This window comes from Bicyclus anynana, chromosome 2, assembly GCF_947172395.1.
Source record: "Bicyclus anynana chromosome 2, ilBicAnyn1.1, whole genome shotgun sequence".
NCBI lineage: Eukaryota > Metazoa > Arthropoda > Insecta > Lepidoptera > Nymphalidae > Bicyclus > Bicyclus anynana.
Window position 1 is genome coordinate 633,538 of NC_069084.1, and position 12,735 is coordinate 646,272.

At 38.9% G+C, this 12,735-nt stretch overlaps 1 protein-coding gene and 1 non-coding gene across 3 annotated transcripts in view; both read left to right on the forward strand.

The window, feature by feature from the left end:
* The window catches only part of LOC112052001 (uncharacterized), an 87,005-nt gene that overhangs the window by 72,216 nt on the left and 2,054 nt on the right, over window positions 1–12,735 (forward strand). For both annotated transcript variants that reach the window (XM_052888052.1, XM_024090885.2), the window contains 6 exons: window positions 2,206–2,353; window positions 2,615–2,834; window positions 3,426–3,643; window positions 4,387–4,547; window positions 8,171–8,757; window positions 11,689–11,819. In XM_052888052.1, coding sequence (XP_052744012.1) covers window positions 2,206–2,353; window positions 2,615–2,834; window positions 3,426–3,643; window positions 4,387–4,547; window positions 8,171–8,757; window positions 11,689–11,819 — 1,465 coding nt within the window. The remainder of the gene's footprint in view (window positions 1–2,205; window positions 2,354–2,614; window positions 2,835–3,425; window positions 3,644–4,386; window positions 4,548–8,170; window positions 8,758–11,688; window positions 11,820–12,735) is intronic.
* On the forward strand, window positions 9,389–9,461 carry Trnar-ucg (transfer RNA arginine (anticodon UCG)). Its single transcript has one exon. It is a non-coding gene; the product is annotated as a tRNA-Arg (tRNA).

Genomic DNA, 12,735 nt, shown 5'->3' on the forward strand with positions numbered 1-12,735 from the left:
TATTAGCAATTTACGAAGCTGTGAAATACTTTCGCTTCATGATTGAAATTAAAACGTTTTCGATTTGGACCGATCACAAACCAATTGTCGCCGCTTTTCGCAAGGCATCGGAAAACTGTTCTCCACGTCAATTCCGGTATTTCGATTTCGTTTCGCAATTTACGACCGACGTACGACACATATCCGGAGACGACAATATCGTAGCTGATGCATTGTCAAGAATAGAAACGATTTCTAACGACATTAATTTGCAACAACTCGCCATAGCCCAAGAGACAGACTCCGAACTTCGACATTTATTGCACAACCCTACTTCGTTAGACTTACAGAAAATTAAAATTTCTGATTCGAGCGAATGTAAAGTTTTTTGCGATATTTCAGGACCGAGACCGCGCATTTATCTCACACCTGAATTCCGTAAACAGGCTTTCGATTTAGTCCATGGGTTAAGTCATTCCGGTGCTACGCCCACCATTCGACTGATGACAGAGAGATACGTTTGGCCTAATATACGTAAAAATTGCAGAGCCTGGACTAAAGCCTGTCTCGCTTGTCAAAGATCGAAAGTTTCACGACACACTAGAGCTCCAATTCATAGTTTTACTCCTCCATCTGCACGTTTCTCTTATATTCACGTTGATATAATCGGACCACTAGTAATATCACACGGTTATCGCTATTGCTTAACCGCGGTGGACCGTTTTTCGCGTTGGCCCGAAGTGATACCGCTCGAAGATATCACCGCCGAAAGAGTAGCGCGCGCTTTCATTAGTGGATGGATCGCACGTTTTGGATGCCCGCAACGGATTACGACCGATCGTGGTCGTCAATTCGAGTCGCATTTGTTTAAAGAGCTTGCTACGCTCACGGGAGCACAGCACCTTACTACCACCGCATATCATCCCGCTGCAAATGGTTTAGTCGAACGATTCCACCGACAATTAAAGGCCGCTATCATGTGCCAAAACAATGAAAATTGGTATGAAGTTTTGCCTCTTGTTTTACTCGGTATTCGTTGCGCCTGGAAGGAAGATATAGCATCAACCTCCGCTGAGCTATTGTATGGTGAAAGCTTACGTTTGCCTGGTGATCTGTTTCTACCTTCCACGTCGGAAGTCACGGATTACAACGATTTTCTATCACGACTTCGCAAACATATACGCGCTTTAAAACCTACACCGGTCGTTCGACACGGAGATTCGAAAACATTCGTTAGTAAGGATCTATCGTCCGCCGTTGCTGTTTTTCTAAGGCAAGATGCAGTACGTAAACCGCTCCAACAACCATACTCTGGCCCTTATCAAATCGTTGAAAGGTCAGAGAAAACTTTTAAAATCGATATCGCTGGTAAAATTGTTACGGTTTCAATCGATCGTTTAAAACCAGCATACGTCATTAACGAATCTCTCGTGCCCGCAGTTCCTACATCGCCTGTCACTAAGCCAACGGCAATAACTACTCGCTCTGGCAGACGCGTAAAATTTCCAGCGAAGCTTACGACCTAACGGTCTCCCGGGGGGCTGATGTGGCGATGCATTAATATTTAGGTTATATAATAATTGTAAGTTATTTATAACTCTTTAAGCTGCATTGTACAAAAACCACGCAACATTCCTTTGTGTTAGAATTACGTAACGTCGATGGAATGTCAACCCTTGTTAAGTGCTTCACACTTAGCCAATAACAGTTTCGACGTATAAGCGCCAGTTCGATTCTCCAATGACAGCCGTTATATTTCGGGATACAATAATCCTTTGTTTGTAAAGTATTATAAATACTTAATCTTGGCCCCACTAGGGCAGAGTACGTTAAACGGCTTAACCGGCTACCACGCTTACGGCTAAATCGCGGCTCTCATTTCAACGTCATAAATGCGTCACATACGCATTCGATTCATCTTTGTTATTTAGTTTGTACATTCTATTTTTAGTTCTATTCCGTGTACAAATATTAAATATACCTTTTTATATTAATTATGGGAGTTTAATTCATACACCACGCGCGCTCCCATAGTTCCATGCGCTGTCCAAAGAAAAGAGTATGTTGCAAGAGAATTCAAAAAAGGCTTGATACTTAAACTTAAGACCCATGACACCTGACGCCGCATCGCAGAGCATGTTGTTTGTTTGACTCGATGATATTGTGCTATACCAGTTAGATCGTCTGCTTGTCAACAAGTATTATGCGGCACGACGGTTGTTGCAGGACCTACCGTTCACGGACAACAAGTGCCTGTACATGATGTTCGTGACGCACGGCGGCGGCTTCGACGCCGTCAACAAGCGCACCAGCAAGCACGTGGAGGTGCCCTACGTCACCGACGAGCGCGTGTGCATCCGGCCCTGCGGACCCGGTGAGTGCTGGTCGACAGCTGAGTTATTCATTAACTCAGTAGTATAACTCTTTGTGACAGCATCTATTCGCGAAATGTCTACCGTAATTTTAGAATTTACCTACTAGTCTACCGTAATGCCTATTATCCCTTTGCCAATGTTTCAACCTGAAAGATTATGATGGTAGGTAAAATTACAAACTCAGGGCAGCAGAACATGTGCTTTAGCTCTTTATTGGTCCATATCGATAGCTGTGGTTTTAATTTTGCTCGTTTACACAGAACTGACAATCGAAGAAGAGGAGCAGAGCACGGAGGCGGCCCCCGGCAGCCGCAGCTACACGCTGCTGCTGCGGGTGACGGGGCTGGCGGACAGCTTCCGCCCGCCCGCCGCCGGCAGCGCCGACTACGACGAGCTGGCGCGCCGGGTGGCCGACAGCCTGGCGCAGGAGCTGTCCCGCACCAAGGGCTACCAGGGGCTCGCCGTCAACGGCTTCATGCAGTGAGTCACCCCAGCCCCTCCTTGATCGATTCACAAAAAAGAGTAAATCAATCAACCCTGAAAATCAGCTCTGTATGCCCAATATTTGGTTGGTGCATGCAGCACAATGCTACGCTGAAACCTTTTTCAAGTTGTGCCAAACGAGACATAGTGGTGTTCTGATGCTTATTTAGTTAGTACAACAGTGTCAAGGTGTTATCTACGTCACAATTTTAAAATGACTGGTTTTCTTTCTTTCTTTTATCAAGTTTATGCAGTCAGTAGTCGTTTCTCAGATCGGCGGATTATTTTTACCAGGAGCGGCTTCATCGACATAAGGATTAATAACAATGTGTATAATGGTGAATTTGCTTACGAAAAACAGGGTGTTGTTCCTAAGCAGATTCCTACCAAGCTTGAGTGCCAGAATTCTTTGTGAATTCTTTCTAGAATCGTTTGTGATTTTCAATCAACGATACTCTCAATCATGTTCGGGGAGTATCTGGAGTCTGGACTGCTCAATCTAAGCTTTTACTCAAAATAGACAGAGACTAGAAATAGATTATTTGAAGATTTGCCGTTGGTATATCTTGCTTATCATTGTCATTTCAGAAATGAAACCAAAGCAATAATCGCGGAGCTGACCTTGAAATCCATCGACACGAACTCTATAGAGAACACGGCGCGCTCGCTGGACGGCGAGCTGCTGGACTCCAGCGAGCTGCAGGACGGCGACCTGGCGAAGTGGGAGCGCGTGGTGCGCGACACGCTCGCCGCAGGGACGGTTGGCAACTTGAACGTGGAGTTCATGGCGTTCCAGCCCGTAGCGCGTGAGTACAATAGCGCAATGTTCAACAAACTTTGTGCTCGATTTACCTAAAACCAAGTTTTCTGTTTGAAGGACTGGAACTGTACAATAAAGGATACAAGCTAGGAATCGGATCAAGGAGAACATTATCATAATCTCCTAGTTCCTTATGATATTCTGTTCCATTCGCTTCTATCATTCGTTACCTTGTCTACCTCGTTATAATATTATTCTTTTACATACATGTCCTCTTTCACACATTCCAACCATTTCTTCTTTGGCCTTCTTTTCCGAAATCCGGACGAAACCAGATCACGATTATTAATCGGATGGTAGGCTGCGGCAGTGGCTAATTACCCCCTACGGTCATAGACGTACCTACCACAAAACGATTTACAGTTCCAGTACAATACCGCGTAGGAACTGTCAGCTGTATGGGTAGATTATACTTGTACCTCTTCCCTCTTAGATTGCATCGTCACTTAACATCAGGTGAGATCGCAGTCATGGGCTAACTTGTCATAGACTAACCACAAGACCAACGAGCTAGATGCCAACTAGCTGAAGCCGCGCAGTTTTACCCACGTAGTTCCCGTTCCTGCAACCATACGGGGATAATATATGGCCTATAGCCTTCCTTGATATATGGGGTATTTAACACTAAAAGAATTTTTCAAATCGTACCAGTAGTTCCTGAGATTAGCGCATTCGAGCAGTTCAGCTTTATAATACGTATAGATGGTTGACCGCAAGTTGGTGTTACAGTGTCGGCGGCGCCGCCGTCGGAGGAGCCGACCGTCAGCAAGTCTCTGTTCGGGTCGGCGGGGCGCCTGTGGCTGGTGGTGGGCTGCCTGGCGGCGCTGGTGGCGCTGGCGCTGCTGCAGGCCGCCTGCACCCTTGCGCGCGCCGCGGCACCCAAGACCAAGGTAGCTCTCGTCAGAACTGCACTATGTTCTTCATGAACAATTTGTGATAATTTGCAGTAAGATTCTATTAATCATTTGTCTGAAAATAATAACTTTGAATGCTGTGGAATAAAAATTGATCTTTATAATCTTGTAATAATTTGCATATACAGAACACCAGCATCTAACATACAAGTTTTTTATGATAAGCTACAATACTTGTTAAGTGTCACGGTCAAAAATAATATTAATATTGTTTTATGTGGTGATTGGAATATTGATATGACTAAAGACAATAAGCATTCTCAAACACTCGATACAATTCTATTAACTTATAATGTTACTATTCATTCACGAAAACCGACTCGAAAAACGTCATGTTTAGACATTTTTGCGAGCAATATACCAAAAAGCCAACAAATGAATCAGATACTAGGGCTATCGGATCACGAAACCGCACAAATACTCAAAATTAGTATTCGACCCTTTAACAAACAAAAACTTCAAATACCTCGAACGTGGTTTGAAAAGAAAAGAGATTACAGTCAGGAAAACATATCTAAATTCGTCAATTGCATATCAGCACTAACTTTTATTAATGTTTTTGAAGAATCAGACACAAATCTAGCATATAATGAGTTTCACGAAACAATTGTTTTGTTCTACAACCTTTGTTTTCCATATATAAATGTAAAAATTAACAATAAGCCCTTTCAAAGAAAGTGGATTACAAAAGGCTTACGAAAAAGTTGTTTGATAAAGAGGCGTATGTATATAAACTACATACGCAGTAACTCAAATAAAAAAGAAAATCTAAAGCAATATAGGAACTATTCTAAAATACTAAAGACTTGTATACAAACAAGTAATAAGATTAATAATTTGTGTAAAATCTCATCGTCAAAAAATAAAGTAAGTACTTCTTGGAATATAATCACTAACAGTTTGGGCGCAAATAAATCCACTAAGAGTCTAATATCAGAACTAATTGTAGAAGATATAACCTATGTAAACCCTAAAGTTATTGCAAATAAATTTAATACCTACTTTACAAATAAAAATTGCATTTATAATACCTACACGAGTACTCGTAATGTGCAAAATGTTAACTCCATATTTCTAACACCAGTGACTCACTTAGATATTCAAAAAACTATCCTTAAACTAAAAAATACAAATTCTACTGGATATGATGACTTAATGACGAAAATTCTTAAACTTTGTGTGGCATATATTATTAAACCACTAGAGCATATTATAAACATTTCAATTGAACAAGGTATATTTCCCGAAAAACTTAAATGTTCTATTGTCAAGCCACTATTCAAAAAAGGCAAAAAGACAGATATAAAAAATTATAGACCGATCACTTTAATTCCCATACTTTCAAAAGTGTTTGAAAGGCTAATGTATGACAAAATTTACACATTTTTAAATAGATATAACATCTTGAATAAAAATCAATATGGATTTCAAAAAAACCATTCTACAACCTTGGCATGTTTTGACCTAATGCAATATGTTACTAAAAGTTTAAATAACAATGTATTAACAGCAGGATTACTTATAGACATGAGTCAGGCATTTGATCACGTATCGCACCCAATTCTCTTAAGTAAACTATACAATTATGGCATTAGAGGGAATGCGTACAAATGGATTAATAGTTATCTTAACAACCGAACTCAATTCGTAGAAGTGACCAAAATTATTAAAAACCAAAAAAATATATACAGATCAGAATTAATTACTAATCGCGTAGGAGTACCTCAAGGAAGTATTCTAGGGCCGCTCCTGTTTTTGCTATACGTAAACGATTTGCCATTTTGTACTGAACAGAAAACAATTCTATTTGCGGACGATACTACGGTGATCATTCAAGGTGAAAATAAGCAAACCCTTGAAATTGAAATAAAAAAAGCTTTGGGAAATATAGACACATGGTTAACTAATAACAATCTTAATATTAATTTGGACAAAACACAATTAATTAATTTTAAAACATATTATAAGAAAGATTTAACTCCATTAAATATTACATATAATAAAGTAAATATAAAAGAGACGGATACTGCAATATTCTTAGGTATTACAATAGATCAGCATTGTAATTGGAAGGAACACATAAATAAAGTCTGCTCTAAAATAAGTAAATTTGCTTACGTCTTACACAGACTACGAAGAACGGTATCTGAAGCAGCAGCACGCTTAGCCTATCATGGATACGTGTCTTCTGTCTTACGTTATGGACTTGTATTATGGGGTAATTCTGTAGACATGATTAGAGCTTTCAGAGCTCAAAAAAGTTGCCTCCGTGCTGTTTGTGGAGCTGATTTTATTGACAGCTGCAAGCCACTTTTCAAAAAAATGAAAATATTACCATTGCCCGCACTTTATATTTTCGAGCTGTGTGTATTTGTGAAAAAGAATATTACTCTATTTCCTAAGAAAAAAAGTGGTCGTAAAAGAAATAAAATTGAGATACCTGTACAGAAACTATCTCTTTTTAAAAAAAAATGTATACTGCATGGCCGTAAAAACATATAACCACCTGTCAGAAAATACAAAAGAAATGCCAATACAGAGATTCAAAAATCATATTTTTAATGCCCTCAGCCAAAATAGTATTTACGAATTAAATGACTTTTTTAAATTAAAATCAATTTGACTAATTTATTATATTTTTACAATTTGACATACACATAAATTAAATATTTCATTATTTTCATTACTTAAGAATTTCAGTATTGGTATAGTTATGGTAAATTTTATTTTATTTTAAAACAAATTAACATGCAGCATGTAAAAATAATTGGAACATTTAAATTAAATTACTTATTGTTTAAATATTTGCACGCCTAATTCGTGGCAAAACATGTTTGGACCATTGTATTTATTGTATCTGTTGTTACCCATGTCTTAGCAAATAAATTATTATTATTATTATTATTATTATTATTATTATTATTAAGATTTAATATAATTGTGAGGCTCAATCTTCGAGCCTCAGATTGATAGGCAGTGCGGATTTTATAGGACGTATTCCTTACATGTCCTGGCAATGCCTATGCCATGTATGAAATATTATGAATATGATTATGATTATCCATCACATACATTATCTAAATAATCTGTAGGTAGCTACAAGAGAGAAGAGTTTGAATGTGTCCCTAATAACCTTATTTATGTGTAGTTTCGACTCCACGCAATCTTGTCTGCTCTAGGATATTTTTGCAAACCGAAACGAAGTATGAGAGGGTGAAGCTGAAGCCGAGTGTTCTGCCGTAGCTACATTCAACTCGAGTCCTTAATGAGTTTACTTGAGTTACTATGTAACTGTATGTTAGGCTATGACATGATACCAATTTAATTTCCCTACTGTAGTAAACCCAGAACCGTAGTAGAACGCAGAACGCCCCTGACATTCTATATAATACCTGAATTATCAGCTGGTAACATTATTAAGCTCGCTGGTAACATTAATAATATGACTCCAGAAATTAGTACAACTCAAGAAACAAATTATTCCACATAAATAATGTCCATAAAAGAATGTTCTTGTTATTCATAAATTATGTTTAGATTAGAGAAATATTGTTTACACATATCTATAAAAGTAACACATTTCTGTCTATCCATTGTAGGATCAACTAATACCGAGCTCGGCGTGGAAGGACTACACGTCAGCGAACACCAACTACGCCTTCGAGCCCTTTGAGAACGACGACAAGTACAACAGCACCTCCACCCGCTCGCCCCCGCGCCCCACCTCACCGCCCCCGCCCAGACCCACCAGCGCGCACAAGATGACGCCCAAACCGCACAAGAACGGCCACAACATGACCAACAATGGCCACATGACCAACAATGGTCACATGACCAACAATGGTCACATGACCAATAACGGTCACATGACCAATAGGAGTCGTAATGCAAACGGTAGAGACGTGCGCGACGGTCCGATGAGTCCTCGCGAAATGGCGATGAGTCCCCGGGAAATGGCGATGAGTCCCCGGGAAATGGCGATGAGTCCCCGGGAAATGGGGATGAGTCCCCGGGAAATGGCGATGAGTCCCCGGGAAATGGCCATGAACGGCCACACGATGGCTAGCAATGGCTACCCGACGAACGGGAGGAGTAAAACGCCGAACAGTTCAAAGAAGTTCTCGAGTAGTACGCCGCAGTACTACCACGAGACGAGGTCGCTGCAGAGGCCAAGGTCGCATTACGGGTAAGGTCTTTTATTCCTATACTAGCGGATGAAATTATATGAACGTAATATAACAGTATTGTAGCTTTACATTGGTGAAATAACTTTTAACCCCCGACGCAAAAAAAAGGGGTGTTATAAGTTTGACGTGTCGGTCTATCTGTCTGTGGTACCATAGCCCCCGAACGGAAGAAGCGATTTCAATTTAGTTTTTTTTGTATCAAAGGTGACTTACAGGCGACTGTTCTTAGACATATTTGATGAAAATCGGTTGAGCCGTTTAAAAGTTCTGGGGGTTGAAAGTGGGGAAGAACAAACGAATGTCTGCAAATATACTCGAGTGGGGTCTCAAATGAAAGCGACGAAATGTGAGCGAGAGAATATGGAAGACTTGATCGGGAGTGTAATTAATAAATTCATAATATTCGGGGGTTTTTAAAAATTTTCAATTTCATGTTAAAAACATTAAACTTTACTTATTTTCGCCCCTTCAATTTTGTAAGTAGAATATTTATTACAATATGAACATACGCGTACTTCATCACATGAACAATGAAGCGTTTGCAACTAGGGTGCATTAATGGTATGGGGTGAGTTAATCGATAAAGCCATGAGCAGTACACAAGGAGGTATTTCGCAACCATTGCCATGCGACCGTGTGGCCTAATGGATAAGGCGTCGGACTTCGGATCCGAAGATTGCAGGTTCGAGTCCTGTCACGGTCGAACTGTTATTTTTTCTTTTTATTTACGAACTTTGTATGAATTAAATTAACATTGATGATAAGGATTACTTTTAATAGACGGATGATTTATTAGAATTTGGTGCTTGTGGTAGAGTTTGGTAATTGTTGATTTTAATAAAAAAATTTAATTTATTACTATTACTTTATCATGATTTCAATAATTTTTGATTCGCCACTTTTAAAACCTTTGGGCTTCGGATTAAACCTGGATACTTTTACCTACATAACATAATATGTGCCTGGAGGCGCGACTTACGTGACTGCCACAACTTGACGTACCTATATATATGTATTAGAAATCAATAATTAAAAATTTTAATAAAAAAAATTCAACCGACTTCCAACTCAAAAAATAACTTTAACTAAAAAGCAAAAAATAACATCCTACCTATGTGCTACCTTCTGATCAGTTTGAAGGCGGTGCCAAGCCAGTGATGTTTTAATTAAATAAGTTTAAACTACAAAATTTCTGTGGTTATTCCAGAAACAGCTTTAATTAAAACACTACACTGGCTTGACACCGCCTTCAAACTGATCAGAAGGTAGCACATAGGTAGGATGTTATTTTTTGCTTTTTAGTTAAAGTTATTTTTTGAGTTGGAAGTCGGTTGAATTTTTTTTATTAAAATTTTTATTTTTTTATTTTTAGTGTTAGCATACCCACTGCGTGTGTTCAGTCACAACCTATCTAAGTGGAAAGTTCTTATCAATACAAAATTATCAAGTCCAAACACAAGGTAGCTACTGTGAGCCGTCGAGGAGTTCTCTTCACTGTGCTTCGTCTTCATCACCAGTCCCTTAATACAGTCGCAATCCATCTAGGTGGAAAGTTCTCATCAATACAAATTTATTAAGTACAAACACAAGGTAGCTACTGTGAACCGTCGAGAAGTTCTCTTCACTGTCCCTCGTCTTCATCATCAGACCCTTAATACAGTCACAATCCATCTAGGTGGTAAGTTCTCATCAATACAAATTTATCAAGTCCAAACACAAGGTAGCTACTGTGAACCGTCGAGGAGTTCTCTTCACAGTCCCTCGTCTTCATCACCAGACCCTTAATACAGTCACAATCCTTCTAGGTGTAAAGTTTTCATCAATACAAATTTATTAAGTCCAAACACAAGGTAGCTACTGTGAACCGTCGAGGAGTTCTCTTCACTGTCCCTCGTCTTAATCACCAGACCCTTAATACAGTCACAACCCATATAGGTGGAAAGTACTCATCAATACAAATTAATCAAGCTCAAACAAAAGGTGACTGCTGTGAATCCTTGACGAGTTCCATCGTCTGTGTTTCGGCTCCATCATCAGACCAACTCCAAACCTTCATAAAGTTGTAGTGGTTCAAAATACCTTATGGAAACACTAACAAACGTACTAGTCGTCTCTACAACTTTCGAAAGTTCCCCTCAATTTCTCCAGGATGCCATCATCAGATCCTGACATGAAAAAAATGGGACCACCCTGGAAGTAAACCCTACAAAACAAAAAAAGAATTTTCAAAATCGGTCCATAATTGACGGAATTATCGCTGGACATACATAAAAAAAAAAAAAAAAAAAAAAAAACATACATACAGCCGAACGTAGAACCTCCTCCTTTTTGGAAGTCGGTTAAAAATTAAGATTTGGTATGCAACGGGGGCCTTATTGCTCAAAGCTATCTCTTACAGGGAACTCCAGTAATACATTAAATTAAATACATTTTATTTTATTTTTATTTATTAAGAATAACTGTCGCATCTTTTTTTGTTTAAATAATAATATACGTTTTTATTAAAGGCAAAAAATACCCAGTATACATGAAAAAAAAAATAAACATAACTAATATTCCGTTTTTCCTCCAATTAGTCGGAAAGTAATGTATTAGGAGTGGGTACGACATCGAACCACCACTTCTCGATGAATCCGTCACCACTGAGCTATTGAGTAAAGTTGAATTATGTTTGTAGTAGTAGCAGTGGCGGATTTACCGCCGCCAGTAGGCGATTGAATTTTTGCAGCTCCTACTGAACTCTGAATTTCGAAAAATTGCAAGTTTTAATATTTTTGTAGGACGTACTGGACTAAAATATTAAAATTATTGTTACATTTTCTTCATTTCTGTAGAAGAGAAAGTTTTTTGGGTCAAACCCGCCTTAGGCTCCAGCCTACTGGTAAATGCACCATTATGTAGTAGAGGTGTATTGAAGTGTGTGTGTGCAGGTACAACGGCGGCGCGGGCGGCGGGGGCGGCGGCGCGGGGGGCACGGGGGGCGCGGGCAACTCGCGGTCGCTGCCGCGCGGCGAGCCACAGCCCGACTTCTACTTCATGCCGTCGCAGCGCAAGCACGAAGGTGAGCGCGTCTGCGTCTACGTGCACAACCCGCCGGACGCACACTGACACACACGCACACACACACACATACACACGCAGACATTTTAACATTTACATATTTTAGACTTCTAATATGTAGTGCACAGTAAATTTATTTTATTTATTTTAACATTCACCTATTCTTAGACTTCGATAAGTGTTAAATACAACCTCAGATCAATTACCTTCTGTTGGGCTTGTATCGCATTCAAATTCACCATCAAAATTTCGTCCTTTTTTTGAGGGGAACGTGGTAAACTCACACAATGAAAATATTTAACACCAATAAATATATCCAGTGTCTTTATACTACACACAACTATGCATTTTAAATCATTATACACATATCGATTCTATAGACGCAGTTTCTATGAACACATTTGATCATGATCAAATAGTTTTGACAGAGGGATGACCTCTAAGCGAGGCAGGCTCTAAAGGAAGGTAATTGGTCTGAGATTACAACACTATTTAGTGGTATTGTAGTACAAATTAGATATAACTAGTGTATAAGTAGATGGGCTGAGATGATGTGGCGCGGATATGTCAGGCGTGCAAGGGCGGCCTTATTGCTTTCAATACATAGATGCTTTCAACTACATATTATAAAAGATATGTTAAAATATCCACGCCACATTGCAAATAAATATTTGCCTGTAAGGTAAATATTCTTATTAACCAGTGTGATATTATAGTGGGGGTAGGTAAGTTAAGTTTAAGTACAATTACTTTTTATTGAGCTGAGGTTAAAAGCTTTAAATATAATATATATACAGTATTAAGGAAGTTTATAATATACACTTAAAAAGAAAAAAATATATTATTGTAATTACATTATAAAGAATTAATAATAAATATAACTTTAAATTAGGTTAAAAACTTACCATTTTATTTCA